The sequence below is a fragment of the Lutra lutra genome, chromosome 16 (genome assembly GCF_902655055.1).
Source record: "Lutra lutra chromosome 16, mLutLut1.2, whole genome shotgun sequence".
Taxonomy (NCBI): Eukaryota; Metazoa; Chordata; class Mammalia; order Carnivora; family Mustelidae; genus Lutra; species Lutra lutra.
In genome coordinates, this window is record NC_062293.1 from 1,266,469 (window position 1) to 1,285,830 (window position 19,362).

The window sequence follows — 19,362 nt, forward strand, 5'->3', positions numbered from 1 at the left end:
ATGGGCTTTCAGGCGCCAGGTATGGGGAGGGGCTTGGGCTCAGGGACGGGGCATCTGGTCTCATCCTCCCTTCAGGCTCTGGGCCACGCGTGTGTGGTCCCCTCCCAACCCCAGGTTCCGCGTTTTCCACCAGGTCACCCGACCCATCCAAGAGGCATTGGCCTGGGTGGGGGTCCTTGGGGGCTGGGGAGTGCCCGGCTGCCGGACCAGAGACCTTGTCTTGGCATCCGGCCTGTCTGGGGCGGGTGGGATGGGAGCGGGAGGCGTGGGGGCCCCCGTCGGGGCTGTGCAGGGCTGAGAGTGGCCCTTTCCCCAGGGCTGGCCACTCGCACCCTGTTTGGGAGGGGCGGGGTCCTTCTCACCTCACGTGCGCTGGGTTTTTCCTGAGACCCGGATCCGCGTGGGGGGATCCTCACCCCAAAGAACCTGTGACCGGCCTAACCCCGCACTCTGCCGGGGCGGGGGCGTCCCACCCGCTGGACCCCACTCGGAGCCACGCGCGCCCGCCCTGCGTCTCCTGCGCTGCGGGGTGGGGAGATGGAGCAGCCGCGGCCGGAGCCCCGGGACCGGGCGGGGGCGGGGCGGGCTGTCCGCGCACGACCGTCCCCTCGCGGCGCCACGGAGTCCGCCAGCCGCTGCGTCCGAGACACGGTTTAATGGGGGGGTCGGGCCGCCCGCTCAGTACTCCCAGAGCGCGACCCCGGCCGGCGCGTCCGCGTCCGCGCGCAGCAGCCCCGAGGCGCCCCCGCGCAGGTACTTGCCGCCCCGGGCGCGGATGGCCAGGCGGCCGCGCTCGCGGAACTCGAAGAGGAAGTCCTCGGGGCGCTCGCCGTCGCTGTACACGCTGCCGTGGCTGCCGGTGTACCAGAACCCGCCGCCGCGGCCTGGGGGCGGGGGCCGGGTCGGCGGGGCGCGCGCGGGGGCCGGGGGCCCGCGCCCGCCCCCGCCCCCGCCGGCCGGACCCCCGCTCCCGCGCGCACCTCGGATCTGGTAGGCGCCGTCGCTGAAGCTCAGGTGGAAGACGTCGTAGACCGAGCGGTTGGTGTCCAGCTGGTTGGAGCCCCGGCGGTGGCAGACGAAGCCGTCCAGGCCCCGCAGCACGAGGATGGGCCGGTTGATGAGCTTGAGAATGAACTCCTCGTCCTCGCCTGGGCGGGGAGTAGGGGCTGAGGGGCCATTGCCTGCACGCCGTCCTCCCCGGGGTGGGTAGGATGGGTGGGGTCTGAGGGCAGAAAGGGCCCAGATTCTTGGCCTGGACACTTGTGGGCCCACATCTGCCATTGCCATGACACGTGTGACCCCGGCAAGAGGCCTGTTACCGCTAAGCCCCAGGTTCCCCAAATGTGCAGTGGAGATCAGGGGTTCTGGGCTCTGATTTCTCCCTGACGTCCAGAGCGATCATCTTGACCAGCAAGGATTACTACTGCCAAGGGCCACCTGGGCAGGGAGGAGGGACCAGCTCAGCAGTGAGGGGGCCCTGGGCCCGGTGAGGAGTGCTCACCCACAAAATCGCTGATGGCTGCCAGCTGTCCGTTCTTCTTCATGCACACATAACGGCCATTACTGGCCTTGAGGGCCACCCGCCGGCCACGCCACTCCACCTCAAACATGGTGTTTGCAGAACTGGGAAGGTCAGGGTAACGTCCCCTCAGAGCAGCAAGACGGGAGCTCAGGGTCAGGCTTTCCCATCCCCCTCAGGTCCAGTACCAACCCCCAGGGGGAGAGACAGGCGCTTGCCTTCCACGGACACACCCACCACTGTTAAGAGCTGCCCCTTGCCCAGTGAGTATTTTCTCGGCTGGGCCGCGTCAGTGGTCCTCGTGGTGGAGGTGGTGGAGGCCGTGGAGATGGTGGTGATTGGGGCAGTGGAGGAGGCGTGGTGGTGGTGGTGGTGATCATGGTCATGGTCATGGAGATGGGGATGGGGCACTCACACCTGTGTGGCTGTGGCGTGGATGCCCCCGTGGGTGACAAGGGTCCAGTAGCCCCCGGTGCTGGAATAGAAGGTGCACTTCTTCGTCTCCTGGTCAATTTGCATCAGGAAGGTCTCATGATGCAGCTCCTCGTCCTGGTTGGCTGAGACGTTGACCCCTGCAGGGAGGATATGGGAAGCCCCTCACGCCTCTCCCTGGGTGGGGGGTGGGGAGCAGAAAGATGGGGGAAAGCATGGTCTTGGGGCAACCCTGAAGGCAGAGGGGGTCTCATCTAGAACCCTTTGGAATTAAGATTTGGAAGGCGCTTTTCGGAGAGTAAGAGGTGGTGTCGCCGTAGCCATGTGGGCACACCGCGGACTGCTGTGTCCAGTTCCCTGAAGGTCCTTGGCCAAGCTCCTACTGCAGCCCCAGGAGCCAGACCCTTCTGTGCCAGCAAATCCCCTGCCTCTGCTAATCATTAGGTAATCTACTTGCTGCTGCCCTCTCGACCCAGGACTTACACCAGCCTCTATTTATAACTCACCCCTAAGCCCCTGGATAGGCACAATGAGGTCCCCCTTCTTCCCCAAGCCAGGGCCCAAGTTGGGGAAGACCCCAGCTGGAGCCTAGGGTCCATTCCTGGGCACAGAGGAGAACCTGGCCCACTGTTCCCCCCCGCCCCAGCCCACCTTTTTACGTGTGTGGTCTTCTAGGAACCCTGAGGGAGGGCAAGGCTCTCTGGGGCGCTGCCTGGGATTCCTGGAAGGATGGAACTGGGGATAACCATGGCCAGGGTGGGGGGCAGAGGGCAGGCTCTAGAGTCTCCCTAGTATCTTCCCATAAACCATGCCCATTTCCAGGGATATGACAGATCACAGAGCTCCCCAATGAGGCCAGGCTCCAGTGTGTCCAGCTGGTGAAGCAGGAGGAAATGGGGCCTTGAGGGTCAGGGCCAGATCCTGTCCAGCCCTGTCCCCAGGAAGGTAGAACGGTCACCAGGCACGTGTGTGCTGGAGAGGGTGGGACCTGCTGTCCTTCAGCTCCCAAGGTTGCTCCCTCTAAAGCCGCCCAGTTAGATCTCTGTCTCCCTTCTCACGTGGGTCCCCGCCGTCCCCGCCGCCCCCGCCGTCCCATCAGCAGTACTGAGCTGAGTGGGCATCTGGGGCTCCAGGCATGTGACTGGCAGTAACGACACAGACAACAGTTTGTCCGAGGCCTGTGCGTGCTGTGGGCCTTGGCTGGGATGGCTCCTGGAGAAGGTGACACTGAGACTGAGGAGGGTGGGAGACCCGTCCCTGCAGGTGCTGAGGGCAAAAGGAGGCCAGGGCTCCTGAGTTGGGCTGCACCGTGGCCCCTCGGAGGCCGACCCCACTGGCATCCCCAGCATCGCCCCAGACAGTCCGGCCAAGGGGTTTCTGACTCCCACAGCTGTCCGCTGGAATAGCAGCAGCCGTCTCGTGACCACAAGGCCACCAGCTCGAGGTCAGAGCTGTCCCCCAAGAGCAGCTCCACAAGGAGGAGAGAGCGAAGGGTTCTGAGAACTCCATGGAGCCGGTGATGGTGTCCTGCCTGGGTCCCCACCACCCCGGGCCTCCGGACTTCCATTTATAGGAGATGATGTCCTCGTGGCCTGAGCCACGTGGGTCTGTTTTCTGAGCTCCACTGTCCCACTGAAGGCTGGCAGTGGGGGCAGCCCAAAAAGACACTGGAGGGGCGCCTGGGTGGCTCAGTGGGTTGAGGCCTCTGCCTTCGGCTCAGTAAATGATCCCAGAGTCCTGGGATCCAGCCCCGCATCGGGCTCTCTGCTCGGCGGGGAGCCTGCTTCTCCCTCTCTCTCTCTCTGCCTGCTTGTGATCTCTCTCTGTCCAAGAAATAAATAAAATCTTAAAAGAAAAAAAAAATACTGGGTGGAGAAAACAGGCCAGCAGGGTACTCCCAGACCCCCTGTGGGAAGAAGACAGGTTCGGGGGCCGCCTGACCAGCAGAATTGTTGGGATCCAGGTACCACCCGCAGCAGAACCCACAGCTGTAGCTGCCGCCTCCCCCGGGACGGACACACATCCTGCTTCCTCGTCGACTCCAGAGGGGAGCAGAGCCCATATGTGCCGTCCCTCGCCATCACTACCAGCGCTCTCTGTCCCTCCACTGCCTGCAGCACCACAGCCCAAGCCCGTCCAAGTGCTCCTGTGTGCACCTCCCCTGCCGACAGAGGACGCGGTTCACATGGTTGACCAGCCGACTCCCACAGGCCAGAGAATGGTGTGGCCAGACTGCGGGGCCTGTGCCGGGAAGGACAGGGCGGACAGTCCGTCGTGCCCTGGGACCTGGCCACGTTCCAGACAGGCGTTGGGGAGGTGTTTGTGGATTGCCCTTGGGAACCCTGGCTCCAGGCAGGGGGGCGCTCCTGAGTGCTTGTGGCTGGGCCTTGGCCAACAGGACTAGCAGGTGGCAATGGGGCTGGTAAGGGCGTGCCTGGCCACTCCTGGGGGCACAGACCCAGGGGCCCACGCAGGGAACAGCTGCAAACTGCTGGCCTGGTCCCGGTTTCTTCTCGGGGAAGTAGGAATTGCCCGTGCTCACGGGCATGTGATGGTGTGCAGAAAGGCCCGCTGGCCACGCGAGGCAGGGAGCCAATGAGCCAGGACGGATGAGCAGCCAGTGGCATCCAGCTGGCAGAGACGGTGCCTGCCACCAGGAAGCCCGGGCCCCGGGGGAGGCCACCAGACCGGAGGGACTCCGAGGTCCTTCCACACTCCACCCCCGGGTTGGGTGAGGATCCCCACTGGTCAGGCACGGGTGGTGTGGGCGCCAGGGCCCTGCCCACTGCACTCCTGCTGGCTCCTTAGCCTGTGTGCGGCCCCCTCCCCAACTTCTTGTGAAGCTCAGAAAATGAAGCAGGAGAAGGGGAGGGTAGGGGGTGGAGGGCCAGCCCAGCCCGGGCCAGACCTGCCCTCCGCCCCGCTGCGGCAGTGGTCCGGGGCTCCGCTGTCCTGTGTCCAGCACGGCCTGGGCTCAGGGGTCCTGAGAAGGATCCCGTCCTCCTGACGCTAAAGCCAGCGGTCCTCGGCCGCTACCCCCACGCGTGACCCCAGCCCCCCCCCGCCCTGCCCCTTGTGCTGCCCCCCGCTGGCCACCACCCGTGCGGACATGATGCCACTGCCCAGCCCGGTCCGCGTGGCCGGCCGCCGCGCCCACGTTACCTTGCCGTACAGACACGTAGCGGTGGTTGGCGGCCACCAGCACCACCTGTGGGTGACTCTCCTCCAGGTCGAAGAGCTCGTCCTTGCCCGGCCGCGTGCTGCGACCCGCCCTGAGTGTGCCCGCCGGCCCCACGGGCGCCAGGTAGTGGCCGTCGGTGTCCTTGAAGGCCAGCTTGCCGGCCTTGAACTCAAGCGTGTAGCGGGCCTGCGGCTCGGGCTCCCACACCAGGCGGCCGTCGCTGCGCAGGTAGCGGCTGTCGCAGGACCGCAGGCAGTACTGCCGGCTCCGGAAGATGAGCGTGATGAGCGCGTCCACGCCCCAGGGCCGGTCGCTGTCGGCCGCCATCTCGTCCTCCTGCGCGCACAGGTGCACGTAGCGCCGGCGGCTGACACTCAGCAGGTGCGCCTGCGGGTGGATGGCCAGGTGCACGGTCCAGAGCTCGGCCGCGGAGATGGCTGTGGCGAAGCAGGACAGCTGGTCCTCGGTGCCACCAAAGAAGCGGCCGTGCGGCTCCGACCGCAGCGCCCAGCGCCCATCGGGCTGCGGAAGCACCAGGAAGCGGCAGTCGCGGCCCGGCCGCTCGGCCTCACAGGCCACGCGCCCGTCCTCCTCGGCGGACAGGTAGCGGCCCAGGTGGCTGCTGCGGAAGAGCACGGCGCAGCCCTGCCCCGGGTCGGGCTCTAGCACCCACGTCTGCTTCCTCTTGAGGCTGGGGGCCGAGGCATTGACCTTGAAGCCGAAGTTCTCGGCCGTCAGGTAGCGGCCGGTGTCGTTGACAAGGCCGAACTGGACCTTCAGCTCCTGGTGCAGGCCGTTGGTGGGCATCTTGAGGGCCAGCCCAGCGCCCCGCGAGGGGCCTGCGAGGCGCTCTCCGCGTGCTCACGGCCCCCGAGGTCCCCCCGTGGCCTGGCCGGCGGCATGGACCCGCCGCCCTCTGGCCAGTGGCTGCGAGCCCGCGGGTGGCAGAGGGCGGGCGGGGGACGGATCAGAGCTGCGACGGCTTAGGGACGGCTTCTGCCTTTTGTTACCCCAGCTTGGATTTCAGCCACTCGCGGACTGCTCCAGCGGCCGGAGCCCCAGAGCCGGCAGGGGTGGAGAGCTCCGCCCGCCGAGGCCTGACCACCTCCCTGTCCTCACTGGGGCTGCCCGGCCCTGTGCCCCGCCTCCCGGCCCCTGCGCCACTCAGGCTTTCTCCTCGTTGTGCCCCACGCCAGGGCCCCCAGACCCAGTGCACGGACTCACCCGGCCAGCTCCTTCCCGACGTCAAGAAAGCTGCCTGGTGGAAAACTCAGCGAGGCCGCAACCCGATCGCAGCCCTCCGCCCCAGCGGCCGCCAGATCCCCCGCCAGATCCAGTTACTGCTTCTCTGATTCCTGGTGCCAGGAGCCCAGCAAGGCCCCCCAACTCCGGCAGCCTGGAGCTGGAATCCCGCGCTGTCCCCCTCAGCCATCCCCGGGCTGCAGCCGGCAGCCCAGGACCTGCACCTGCCCCAGGGTGGCCAGGGTGGGGAAGGTGGCACCCAGGGGACGTGGGGCCAAGGAGTGGCCACGTGTGCCCTGGTGCCCCCATCCTGGCATCCAGGCCCCAGCCAGGGTCACGCTCGCTCACGTCGGGCCAGGCGGCCTGGCTGTGCGGGGCCGGGAGGGGTCCCTGGTCCGTGGAGTGTGAGCACGGAGCAGGGGCCGTCCTGAAGCCGGCGGGAGGTCGGACCCAGGGTCAGAGGACCAGGCCTCGGCTGACCCCTGTGCCTTAAGTACCTCAAGGAGCCCACGAGGCTGCTCCCCTTTCCCTGCGTGAGCTGTGGTGAAGCCAGCCTTGCTGCGGGGGCCTGGGGACCCCTAACTGTTTCTCCTGTGGCTGGGGTAACTCGCCTGACTTGTGGCGTCTTTATGGGGCCTGGTCCCAGGTGCGTGTGGGGGGACAAAGCCCTCTCAGCAGAAGCGGTGTGGCCAGCAGGCTAGGAGAGGCTAGGAGCTGCCCCCTAGCCCATCCCACTCCCACCGACCCAGCACCTCCAGCCGCAGCCACCGGGACCACCTGGCTGCGCTCCCTCCTCCCTGAGCCCAGGGGGCCACATCCACGGGGACCCGCAGGGGCCAGCCCAGCCGCACCCTGCCTGTCTGTCTCCTGCACCTGCCTCAGGGGCGGGGAGCCAAGTAGTGAAACTAGAGCTGCCCGACCTGGGCCCGGGCCAGCCTCGGTATCCTCTTCCTCATCGCAGTGTGTGACCCTCAGGCCTACCTGGGAGAACGGGCCTGGGGCCGCAGGCATTTCCAGCCACAGCCTTGTGGGGCCTTGATGCCACAGGCTCACTGCTCTGACCCTCTGGGGGCCATGATGGGGCCCAGTGCTGTGAGGGTCCAGCCGAGGGTGGGGGCCGGGGGGCGGGCAGGCCAGACGGGCTCGGGCGTCCTTCCAGCATCCTCTCAAGCCCGGGCAGCAGCTTCAGTGCCTGGCGGCACCGAGGACCAGGGTGGGATGCTGGGAGACACGCCTGGGCCCCCGTGCCCCCAGCAGCGCTGTGCATGCTGCGAGATGGTCTGGGGGCTGGTCTAGCACTGTCCACCTCTGCGACCCCCATTCGCTGATGGGGCACCAACCATGGGCCTGGCTGTGCTGCGTACCAGGTGCTCGCCGGTGGGGAGAGATGGTCCAGGGAGTACCCCCTCCCCACGGAGCATGCCCAGGCCTTGCCTCGATGCCAGGCAGATGTCCCTGGTCTCGGGGTGCACGCCCTGAGGCTGTCCACACCTGTTTCTCGCTGCGTCTCCCTCTGTGTCACCCCCAGGCTTGTAGGGACACCCACAGAGCAGGTGTTCAATGGTATTGGTCAGTTCGTCAGGGCTCAGGGGGCCTGGGGGCAGCTGTGCCCATGGTCCCACCAGCTTGCAGCTAGGCTCCAAAGGAGCCCGGAGTGCCCGATCGGCACGAAGGCCTCATTGACGCTGCCTGGCGCTGGCAGGGCGCTCATGGACGTCACGTGCCCAGTGGGAGGAAGCCCAGCTGCCAGGCGCTAAGTGGGTTCCAGGCAGCCGCTTGGTGGCAGAGCCAGAAGTGGCTGTGGCCTCTCGGTCCCTGGGGCCCTGCAGTCCCAGGTGGGCATGGCGTGGGGCTGCCTGGCACTGACTCACGGTGTGAGCTAAGGGGGGACCTCAGACCCCAAGGGGGACGCTTAGAGGTGGGCTCCCAGCCCAGGCTTCAGGGAGGTGGTTTGCATTCATGGCCCTCCACAACCCTCCAGGACCCAGGCCCCAAGTCCAGATGCCTGCTAGGGGTCACGGTTCCTCTCTCGATCCCCTATAAGGCTCCAGAGCACAGTAGGTACTGGGAACGTTCGGTGTGATGCGATGAGCCTCTGCAGGGAGGTGAGGCAGTGTGCATGCTGGGGGGCGTGCGTGCAAAGGTGCACACAGATGGTGTGGGACAGAGGGAGCCACGGTCAGTGGCTGGGCCAGCCCTGGCCCTGGAGATGCTTCCCTGGATCCCAGCCTTAGAGTCCATCCACCGCTGCCCAGCAGGGAGATCATGTTGTGCATAGCACAAGGGAATCCGGGTCAGGGACTACCTGTAAGAGCCTGTGGTTGCTGTGTCCTCGGCCGTGTCCTCAAGGACACACATGCCCCTGCCAGAGGGATCCACACAGCCACCCACGTTGGGCACACAATGCCTGCGGCCTGTCCAGAGTCCCCTCGGAGGCATCTGAGGTCACCTCTGATCCTGCCCTCCTGGGGGATGGGGTGTATGTCCGGTGAGTGTGCATTGCCTTGGGCTTTCGTCTGCCACCCCTGGACAGGGCCTGAGGACAGGGGTCAGGGTGCCTGACGTGTCCACTTCAACATGCATGACTTGCTCTCCCAGGCACAGAGAGGCCGCCTGGGTGAGTGGCTCCCCTGCACCCCCACGTCAGGGAGTGGCCAGGTCCAGACGGACACAGCCAGACTGACCTTGCTGTCTGGAGCAGGACCTAGAAGGCAGAGATCCCTCCGGCTCTCTGATGCTCCCAACGTGCAAGGGTGGGCCAGGTCCCTGGCCTCCTGTCCCCCCAGTGAGGTCCAGCTGAGGCCCCCAGCCCCTGGCTCCTACCCAGGATTTCTCAGGGAACCGCTCCTTCCCTGGCACGCTGGGGGATGGGCAGGCCCCAGAGGGGGCTGCGGCAAGGGAAAGGAGTCCTGGTCCTGTAGATCTAGGCCGCCAGCCTTGGCTGCTACCGCCCAGCCCAGGCTCCCACCCAACACGCCGTGTGCTGCTATGGTGATGGGCACGTGTACCAGGACGGACGCCCGGGGAACACGCTGGTGGCGTGAGCTGGCATGGGCCCCATGTGGGTGCTGGCTGGGGAGGGGGTGGTTCCCCACTTGGGCTGGCCTGGAGCCCTGGAAACTGGGAAATGGCTGAGGACGGAGGGATGTCCCCAGGCCGCACCTGTCCTGGAGCCCCGTGTGGGCAATGCCAGCTGTGCCCTTCCTTCCCCACCGGCCAGTGAGTCTCTGGGAATTCACACAGAGGAAATCCCCAGTGCTCCACCCCCGCCTTCCTGGCCCCCCCCCCAGCCGCTGGGGCGCTGTGGCTCTCACCCGCCTTCCTGTCCCACTGGGTCCCAGGCACTGTGCCATCCCATGGCCAGACCACTCTGGCCGGTGCCCTTCTGGGCCTCTGCCCCCAGGGCTCCTCTGCCCCTCCCTGGGGTGAGGCCAGGGCTTTCCTGCTGGGCCCAGACCAAAGGCCGTGATTTCCCTGTTCCCAGGCCCAGCTTCTGCTCCTGGGGTCCAGCTTGGCCAGCGCCCAGGGCCCAGCCTGCTGCATTGTTCCTGAAAACAGGCCCGGGGCTGGGAAGCCTCATGATTTTTTCATGGCAGAGCTCGGCCACTCTGAAGTTCCACTTACATGGGCAGGCGGGGCCTGGGTTGGCTTACTGGAGGCTTGTGGGCGGTTTAGGGTGACAGGCTCCCTTCTGTGGGGTAGGGAGGAGAGGGCAATGTTGGAATGAAGTGTGGGGAGGCGGCTCCCGCATCTCACACTGCTGGGCAGTGCCCAGCCGCCTGCCTGCCCCACGTGAAAATCTACCCACTTCCCTCCCCCACCATCCCGACCCCCCAAGACCCCTCCTGAAGGCAGGGCAGCTCACTGAAATGCGGTTTTCGTGGGCTGCTCTCCTGTGTGGCCCTCCTCCTTGAAGGGAGAGCTGCTGGCTGGGAGGGTAGGCACCCCCGCCCCGGTGCTGCCTGCGTAGAAAGCTGGTAAAGTCTACTCACTCTTGTCCCTTGCAAAATCATGAAGTCTTGGGGAGGGGTGCTTATTTCCAGAAGGGAGGGGAGGGGGAGAGAGAGGAACGAAGGCCTTCGGGCACTGCCCGGAGTCCCAGAGCCCCAGCAAGGCTAACAGTGAGTCCCTGAAGGGACCACAAGGACAGCACAGGGCATCTCAGCCTGCCCAGATGTGACTGCTGCGGTCGTTTGACACCCAAACCCCAGGACTTTTGCGTATTCCTGGAACAAGAGGGGAGGATCTCGAGAGTATCTGAGAGTCAGTCCCAGCCTGCACAGGGCTCCGCAGCAGGACCAGAACAGCTCCGGGAAACTAGGTGACTTTCACCGTGCAGCTGGGCTTTGAGACGCACCGGCACAGACAGTCGGGAGCCCCCAGCTCTGCACGTGACCGGGGCCGCCTCTGTGCAGCCCAGCCTTCACGTGCAACCGTGTCCACGCGGGCGTGCGGCAGACACACTTGGACCGCAGTAAGTGCCTACTGTGTGCCCGGAACTTGCTACAGAGCTGAAAGGGACCTCTGGGACAAACAGGAAGGCAGCATTTCCTTGTCCCACGGGGACAGGGCCGAGTACCAGCGCACAGTCTCTGGGCCAGTCCCTTCCGGGAGAATCCGTGCGCCTCCGGTGCCGCTCTGAGCCGTGGGCGCGCGAGAGAGCAGCCTGGGGGATGTAGCACGGGAGGGCTCGTGACGCCTGGATGACACAGGTGGCCCCGGACCACGTCAGGACGACCGCTGCCGTGAACACACAGCCCGCAGACAAGACCAGCGGCAACCTGTTCCGTCGCCGCACACGGGCCGCAGGGGTTCCGCAGGGGTTCCACAGGGCAATGCCCCTGTTCTCGGGGAAAACGCACTGAGATATGGAGGCATAGAGGCGGAATGTCTGAGACCAACTCCCAAACGGTTCAGAAGTGAAAAGACAGATAAAAAGAACAATAAGGCAATTGTGGTAAACGTTAGAAAGTTAGTAAGTTTGGAATTATCTCAAAACAAAAGAATTAGAAACTATAGTAACTGGGATAAAAAAATTCCGTTGCAAGGTCAGAAGAAGTCAAAGAAATATCCCAAAAAGCTGGGGGGAAAACAGGTCAAAGAAACAGTAACAGTATTAAAGGCCTTGTGGGAGAGATACGGCACCCCGTTATCAGAGGTCCCAAAGGAAAAAAAAAAACCTGAAAAAAAAAAAAAAAAAGGGAAGAAACTGTGAAAGAAAGAATGTAAGAAATTTCCCGAGAAAGCAGCTGTGCGCCAGGGCTGGACATCATCGGGACAAGAAGGGGACTCCAACAAGAGCACAGCCAGAAGCATCAAGATATCACGGCAGTGGAAATGAAGAGAAAAGCCTAAAACCTCACGGAGAAACACGAAACAACCCGGATATTGGACCAGAACTCAAACGACACCCACTTCCCCGAAAGAGCTAAGCAAGAGACAGGCAATCAGGCCTTCAACATCCAAGGGGACGTTTTCTTATTTAGTTATTTATTTGACACAGAGAGAGAGACAGCGAGACAGGAAGCACAAGCAGGGGGAGCAGCAGAGGGAGAGGGAGAAGCAGGCTCCCGCCAAGCAGGGAGCCTGATGCGGGACTAGATCCCAGGATCCTGGGCAGACACTTCATGATTGAGCCACCCAGGCGCCTCCAAGGGCACATTTTCCGCATGGAAGTCCCTCCCTCCCCAAACCACCCTCCCAGGTAGGGTAGAATTCAGGTGTGCAGGTACGCACACCCAAAACCATACTTATAGCTCCCTGCCTGCCCCTCTCCAGCTGGGCCGCCCACCAAACTCAGTCCCTCCCAGCATCAGGGGGGGTCTGCGGGAAGGGCTGGGGAAGGTGCTCAGCACAGCTGCGCGGCACGTTCGCTCTGGATGCTTACCGGTGGGTAAGGGCTGCTCCGGGGGGCAGGGGGACTCCCAGCAAAGACTCACTCTCACAGGCCCCTGTGGACACACGTGCTGGGGCCAACCCACCTGTCACCCAGGGAGGCAGAGGTACCACAGCGACACCCAAGAGCATCGTCTGTCGTCCTCTGGAAGGACGTGAGCCCAGCCTGGCCATCTGGGGACCCCCTCCCCGCCTTCCCCACCTCTGCCCTCCCGCCCCAGGACATTCTGTGGCTATGGTAGTCTGGCTCCCCTCCCCGCTTCCTGGGGCTAGCCCTGCAACTCACAGCCCTGGACTTCCCCTGGAGAAGGGGGATAAGTCACCCCCTGTGTCCCCCACCCCACCGGCCTCCCCTAGCTCGCCGGGTGAGCAACCAGCTGGTTTTAGAGTCCCAGGCTCCAATCCTGGCTCCCCCTTTCCTTCGGTGTGACCTGGAGCCCCTTCCTTCTCTCTGAATTGGTGATCAGTGGCCATTTGCCTGGTGGGGGGGATCTAGCTATGGAAATAACTGAGTGTGCCCAGGAAGGAGACAGGGCATGGCAGCTGGGACGCCCACTGCCCTGTCCCCTGGGCACCAGCACTGTGTGTCCAACAGATAAACCGCAGGTCCAGGTCTGCCCAGGCTCAGGGGTCCCTCCGCGGGTGCTGTCTGCCGCTGGACATCAAGGTGGGCCGACCCCCTCTGGCTGAGTCAGGGCCTTGGCCCTCCCCTCTCCCTGGTGCCCCGGTGCCCCGGTGCGCCAGTGCCCGCCGACCCGGATCCCACCTTCTCTCCCTGCGTCAGCACCGGCTGAGGTCACCGGCCACTCCCATCGCTCTCTGGCGACAGTGACTCGGGGGCTGGCCAGCAGTGCCAGGCGCCTCCCCGGCCCGGTCCGCGGCTGTGCGGGCCGCTCCCGGCGCAGACAGGTGCCGCGCGGACTCCTGGCCCAGCCCCGCTGGCGGGACCCACCTGGCGGCGCACCCGGGGACAGCACCCGGCGGGCCGCCGACCGCGGCCCCGGCTCCTGGCTTGGGCCCCCAAGCTCGCCGGTTTCCCGTCCGGGGTCACTGGCGCTGACCTCCGAGGGCGCGGGGAAAGCGAGAGCCGGGACGCGGCGCCCGGAGGCGGAGGGGGGCGCGAGTACTGGGCGGCCCGGGCACCACCCCCTGACCAAGCGGGGACCAGTGGCCGCGGGCGCGGTCAGCGAGCGAGCGAGCGCCCCGGGCCCGCCCACCAGGCTCCCAGGCGCCCCGCCACCGCCCCCCCCGGGCCACGCACCCCGCCCGGGGGTGGGCGGGGCCTAGTCCACCACGCCCCGCCCCTCGCCGGGCCCGCCCCCCGCACGCCGCAAGCCTTTCCCGGGAAGCGGTGGCGGGAGAAGGAGGCCGCTGCCAAGGGCCGGGAGGCAGGTACGGAGCCCCGGCGCGACCCCAGCCTGGCCCTATATCCTCCCACTCCGCCAGCCCCTGGGACAGCGGCGGGGACGACGGAGCGCCCAGAGCAGCGTCCTCCCGCCGGTGTTCCCGCCCTGGTCCGCCTCCTAGTCCTCGGAGTGGCGCCAGGCGACCTGGGGGTGGGGACACCGGCCGCGGGGCCCCGACCTCGTCTACGTCGGGAGAGCTCGGCCGGCAGGGCGCGCTCCGCAAATCGGGGCCAGAGCGCGAGGTACAGGTTTAGCCTGAACCTTCTCTGTGCCCTGCCCCGGCACCTCAGCACTGTCCCCTGCCCCCCCCCCCCCAGAGCCACCAGCGCGGGGGGAGGGGGATGCGAGGACAGCGCCCCAGGGGGCGGCCAGACCTCGCGGCTCCCTTCCTTCTCAGCCCAAGAGACACGGCCCCCTTTCTGCACACTGGGGTCAGGGTAGGGGCCAGCGGGCCAGCCCCTCAGGGAAGATCCCACCAGGGCTGCGAGCCCCTCCCTCTCCATTCCTTCTGCCTCCCTCCTTTCATGCTCTCTGCAGAGGGGACACCGGCTTCCCCCCTGTGGCCTGGGAGCCCACACTCTGGAGCAGAGGGTGAGGACAGTGAGTAGGAGGAGGGGGGAAGGGACCTGAGGCCAGCGCAGCGCCTGGAGGCCTGCAGGGAAGAGGCAACCAACTGGAGGAGCTTTCCTGGCGGAGGAAGGGCCTGGCGCTCCTTTGGAGCTGGAGAGCAGTGAGCGAGCGATGGGGGTGAGGGGTGTGGTCCAGCCTCCCGCACCCAGAGCAGAGGGACCTGACGGGCAACGTTCACTGCGGGGCAGCAGACAGCCGGCGGGACAGACAACGGGGCAGGCGGGCTGTTGCCTGGTTTCATCCTTGCTTCCCGGTTGCAGACTGTGGGTGCCACTCACAGGAGAATAAGAACTCTGCCCAAAGGAGAGTGGTGACCTCTGGGGGAGGCGGCTATGGCGGGGGCACGCCCCATTGGCGACATCATTACTCTTGGCGGCCTGTGCAGCAAAGGTGGGGAGAAGGGAGTCTGAGCGCTACGGGTCGGCCCCGGATCAGGGCCCACACCCCACCCGTGGTACAGGGAGCGCATCTCTCTGCCTACTGAGGCCCAGGGAAGCGAGGCCTGGACATGTACCCTCAGAAGCAAAGCAAGGAGCCAGCTGCTCCGTCAAGGGCCATGGGTCCCAGGAATCTTGGGTCTGACACCAGAGGTGTAGAGCGAGTGACTCTTAGCCAAAAATTGAACATACTAGGACGTCAAAGTCAGACGCAGGGAAGACAGAGAAAGGGCCTGGGGGGCGGCGTGGCGGGGAGATTCACCAGGCTGCCCCGTGGCCTTCTGTCCCTAGCCCCGTCGTCCAGTGCAGAAGGACCGCCAGCCTCAGAGCCTCCGATGGGCCACTTTACCTTCACATCACCAGACCACCTTTTCAGGGAAACTGAGGCATGGGGAGGCCCCAGCTGGCACAGGACTGAGCCTGGCCCAGAACCCAGGTCCTGACTCAACCCCCTGCTCTTCCAGGACCCTCCGTGGTTCCTGCTACACCAGGGTGGGAAGATAAAACTCCCCCAGGGCCTGTCTTTGAAAAGCCTGGAACCCTCTGCGGGAACAGGGGTGGTGTGGGACTCCTAGCCTGGGTGTCTCTGTACCCCCAACTCCCCACACCGCGAGCCTGCTTCCCTACATGTAGCACGACATACATTTGGGCTACCTCCCCAGATGGCAAGAAGTGGATGGTGCATGGAGGCCTGGCCCAGGGCTTCCTGAGATGTGGGCACCAGGTCCCGCACACCATGGTGCGTGTGACCCCATCGCCAGCCACCACGCAGCTTCCCTTCTAGCTATGCCTCAGTGTGCCCAGCACTGGCAGGGAAGCAAGCCCCGCTGGGTGCTAGTCCAGACACTGAAGTATGTGGCTCTGACCTTGCCCTTTGACTTGGAACTCAGAGGTAAGCAGGCCAAGCCAGCAGGAAACCGGCCTTGCCTACCAGGACAGCCCTCCGGACCAAGGCGGCTCAAGCCTGCCCCCCTGGCCTCTCCGCAGGCTTTGGGCAGCGGAAGCATCGCTGTGCACGTGATCTGTCCACAGCCCTGGGAGAATAAGACAGAGACCCAAGACAGAGAAACTGGTTTTCCTTGGGTTTTCTAAAGTGAAGTTTTTATTGAGACAACTTTAGATTTACAGAAAAGTGGCGCAGACTCTCTGAGCTTTGCTGCATGTTCCGCACTGTTTCCCTCGTGTAACTCAGTTGCCTCCAACTTAGCCGGCTGGCTCATCTGTCACTGAGACCAACTCTGGCACTTGATATTAAACTCCACACTTTCCCCGGGCTTCCCTGGTTCCTCTGTTCCGGGATCCAACCCAGGATCCCACACTGCGTTTGGGTGGAGGACAGGCATCCTAGGCGGGTGGAACGGCAGCGGCAGAGGCTAGAAGCGGTGGTCCACGACCTAGCCTGTCTGCCTAACAAGGGATGACTAGTTGGGAGGTGGCTGGAGGTGGGAGGCCAGGCGGGGGCTGAGGGAGAGTGGGTGTGTGTGGGGTGGCGGCCTTGCTCCCAGGTGCAGAGGTCCTGGGGAGCAGGGAGAGGACAGGCTGCTGTGGGGTTGCCAGACAGCACTAAGGACCGGAGCGCTAAGTCCCACCACAGTTACTGACTGGCAAGGTGACGCCACCTCCCTGCCCCACTACTTTCTCAGCCATTGCAGGTGTGGGAGAGCAAATGAGAGGCAGCAAAGTCACAAATCCCCCAAAGCTAGCAATGAACTAGAAAAAAAATCACGTAGTTTCTCCGAGGCTCAAGTTTCTGTCCCCAAGACGGAAAGGACGCACCCGCTCCTGGGCAGGACGGCAAGTGCAGACTCTCTCCCTCCTGCCCAGAGCTTCCCACTCGCCAGAGCCAGGGGCTGCCCCAGCCTCAACGTCCCCTCCCCAGGGACGCCGGAGGGGTGGGGGCGGCCCTGAGCTTCCCAGATCACAGCCCTAGGTGACCTTGGGCGAGGCCTCGTACCGCCCAGTTGCAAAACAGAAAAATCACAGCGCAGAAGGCGGTGCTCCCCACCCCCCTGCGGTCGGCCCGCGGGCCCAGTTCTACCTGGAGCCGGGCCCCACCGCGTCCACGCGTCCCAGGCTTCCGGTGCTGCTTCCCAGAAGGGCGGTCACTCCCCTGCTCCCCGGGCGGGCATCGAGCCCCGCATCACACCCGCCCCCGGCGGCCACCGGACCGCGGTGGGGGCGGGGGGCCACACGCAGCCCCACCCCCACTGTCGCGGCCGGGCCTGCCGCCGAGCAGCGGGGTCGTGGGGAGCCGGGGGTGGGGGCGGGGGACGGCGACGCCCCCTCCGCTCCCGCCCCTGCCGCCCGCCACCGCCCCTTTGTCCCGCCGGCCAATCGGCGGCCTCCTTGACTAAATAAGGCGAGGAGCGCGCCCGGCGCCCCCCGTCCGTTACTTCCACCCCCGCCCGGCCGGTGACTCAGGGCCGGCGGCGGGCGGGGACGGGGCTGCCCGGGCCGCGGCTTCCCGGGCGGCGGGCGGGGCTCCCGCGGCGCCCAAATCGCCAAATATGGCCGCACCGCGCCGCGCGCGCCGCCGCCCCCCGCCGCACACCTGCGGCCGCACCTTGCCGTCCCCCCCCCGCCGGTGACACACCGCGGAAGAGGAAGTAGCGCCCGCCCCTCCCCCGCAGCGCGGCGCGGAGGCTCGCGGGGGGAGTTCGGGGCTCCCGGGCCCCGCCCCACTAGCCTCCGCGACCCCGGGGCCGAACACCCGGCCCCCCGCGGACTGCAAGGTGCGCAGGGAGGAAGGGGGGCGGGGACGAAGGTCAGCGGGTGTCTGCTCCCTCCCCATCTGTCCCCAGAAGTGGCCGCCCCTCCAAGCCACCAGACAAAGGAGGGCCGGGCGTCTGGACTGGAGGCCGGGCAGGTGCGCCCCCCCACCCCCGCCGCCTGAGTGGAGTCGCGGAGCTGGCGGACACAGGACGTGGAGCCCTTAGGACTTCCCATCTTCCCTATGTCCTGTGTGACATTTTGGGGCCCCCAAGTGGGAGTCATCCTCGCATCACACTCGCATCACAGACACCCCCACCTGGTGGCTGAGCAGGCCATGATGGTGCCCACCGCAGGAGTGGCCCCCAGCGTCGGTGGGTTTTACGGAGGCCCAGCACGGGCTTCTCCCATAGTGCGGCACACACCCGACAGACAGCAGCCTTGCCCGGCGCCCAGGAAAAGTCTGGGGAGTTGGAGACCCAACTAGGCCTGGGGACATGGGTGGCCACAGACTGCGGTCCTCAGGTGAGCTGGGCAGTGGCTTTGCCTTCTGGGCCCAGCGTCCCCCTCCATAGGCAGGGCCACCGGCTCACCCCACAGGGTTCTAGGGGAGGCCAGCCCCGCCATCAGACACCTGCCTGGGTCAAGCTGAGACCCCCTTAAGTGAGTCCCTTGCCTCACTGGGCCTGGCCCAACCACCACCCCTCTTCGTGGTGCCTTTCCCCACGCCCCCTCTAACGTCTAATTCTGAGCACTTCCAAAAGCTTACAAATCATCCCAAAGAAATCATAGTCTTCGTTCCTCTCTGGGCGTAACCGAAACACTGGCGCCAGCAGATGCAGCGAGGACCCTGCCTTGGCTGACCTGTCTTTCAGCTCAGACTCCTGGGGAAAAGGGCCCACCCTGCACCGGGGAGGACACACAATCCTGGGCAGCAGGGACGGGGCGGCCTGTTGGCCACCCAGGGCCGGGGAGCAGTGGGGCGGCCTGTGGGTAGGGGGTCCTCAAACCTACTGCCGCCCTGGCTCTCTCTGGCATGGGAAATGCAGAGAGGAGGGCGCCCACCAACTCCAGCGGAGAGTCCACGGTCCGGGCAGACAAAACTTCACTTCCCTGCCTCAGTTTCCTCATAACGCCCAGGGAAGCTTAGAACAAAACAAAGGCCCTCCGCAGTGGAAGAGGGTGGCCCGAAACCCCGACTGGAGCCCGCGCCCGGGGACGTTCAGGCCTGCGGCTGGAGAGGCAGGAAGCGTCGGCCGCGTCTGTAGTGAAGCCTCCGTCTCCGCACCGCCAGGGACCCCAGGCGGGGCGCCCCTTCCTCCGGCGGAGGGACCTGCACGGGGCGGGGGGGGACAGGCGGCTTCTAGCCCTCGTCACCGAGACGACATCACGACTCCTTGGGGCTTCTCCCCGGCCGCGCGACCCAGAGCGCCGCAAGGGCGACCGGCTGGGGGGTCCCCCCGCCCGCCCCTCCCCCAGCCCAGGGTCGGCCTTCGCAGCCCACGCTCTCGGCGGAGCCTCGGGGTGCATCTCGCAGGGGGCGCGCGGGGGCAAAGCCCCCCACCCCTGGGGCCGGGCCGCGGGGACACACCCCGGCTTGGGGCGCGGCCGAGCCCTGGGCCAGGCAGTTTCGGGGAGCAGCCGGGCCCTCCCCCACAGCCCAGCAGTCCCGGGGCGGGGCCGGCCCGTCCGACCCGCAGCGGGGCCCGCGAACCCCGGGGGGCTCCTGCCCGCCCCGCCCGCGTGCGAGTACGCGCGGGGTCTCGCGCGCTGGGTCCGGAGCGCGCGGAGGCGGCGCGGGCGGGGCCGTTGGGGGCGGTGCGGGCGGGGGGCGGGGCCGGGCGCGGGGCCCCACGTGTCCCGGCCGGGCGAGCCAATGGGCGCCCGGCGTTCGGAAAGATCGCCATATAT

The 19,362-nt window shown here is 66.1% G+C and overlaps 2 protein-coding genes across 4 annotated transcripts; both read right to left on the minus strand.

Moving 5' to 3' along the window:
- Positions 1–646: 646 nt before the first annotated feature.
- Positions 647–11,272, minus strand: FSCN2 (fascin actin-bundling protein 2, retinal). 2 transcript variants are annotated; one of them, XM_047706810.1, is made up of 6 exons: positions 10,240–11,272; positions 5,114–10,065; positions 1,935–2,091; positions 1,502–1,623; positions 981–1,148; positions 647–884 (listed from the first exon to the last, which is right to left on the minus strand). In XM_047706810.1, exons 2-6 carry the CDS (start codon positions 5,937–5,939, stop codon positions 679–681), a joined length of 1,479 nt encoding a protein of 492 aa, XP_047562766.1. In that variant the 5' UTR covers positions 5,940–10,065; positions 10,240–11,272; the 3' UTR covers positions 647–678. The 2 variants fall into 2 exon arrangements, with proteins under 2 accessions (XP_047562766.1, XP_047562764.1); XM_047706808.1 differs by having other exon boundaries at positions 5,114–11,272.
- A 19-nt stretch (positions 11,273–11,291) lies between these two features.
- LOC125087005 (translation initiation factor IF-2-like) lies at positions 11,292–19,224 on the minus strand. Of its 2 annotated transcripts, none has more exons than XM_047706811.1 (2): positions 16,781–19,224; positions 11,292–14,682 (listed from the first exon to the last, which is right to left on the minus strand). In XM_047706811.1, the coding sequence occupies exons 1-2, from the start codon at positions 17,734–17,736 to the stop codon at positions 14,580–14,582; spliced, it is 1,059 nt and encodes a 352-aa protein (XP_047562767.1). In that variant the 5' UTR covers positions 17,737–19,224; the 3' UTR covers positions 11,292–14,579. The 2 variants fall into 2 exon arrangements, with proteins under 2 accessions (XP_047562767.1, XP_047562768.1); XM_047706812.1 differs by lacking the exon at positions 11,292–14,682 and adding an exon at positions 16,002–16,149.
- Positions 19,225–19,362: the final 138 nt, after the last annotated feature.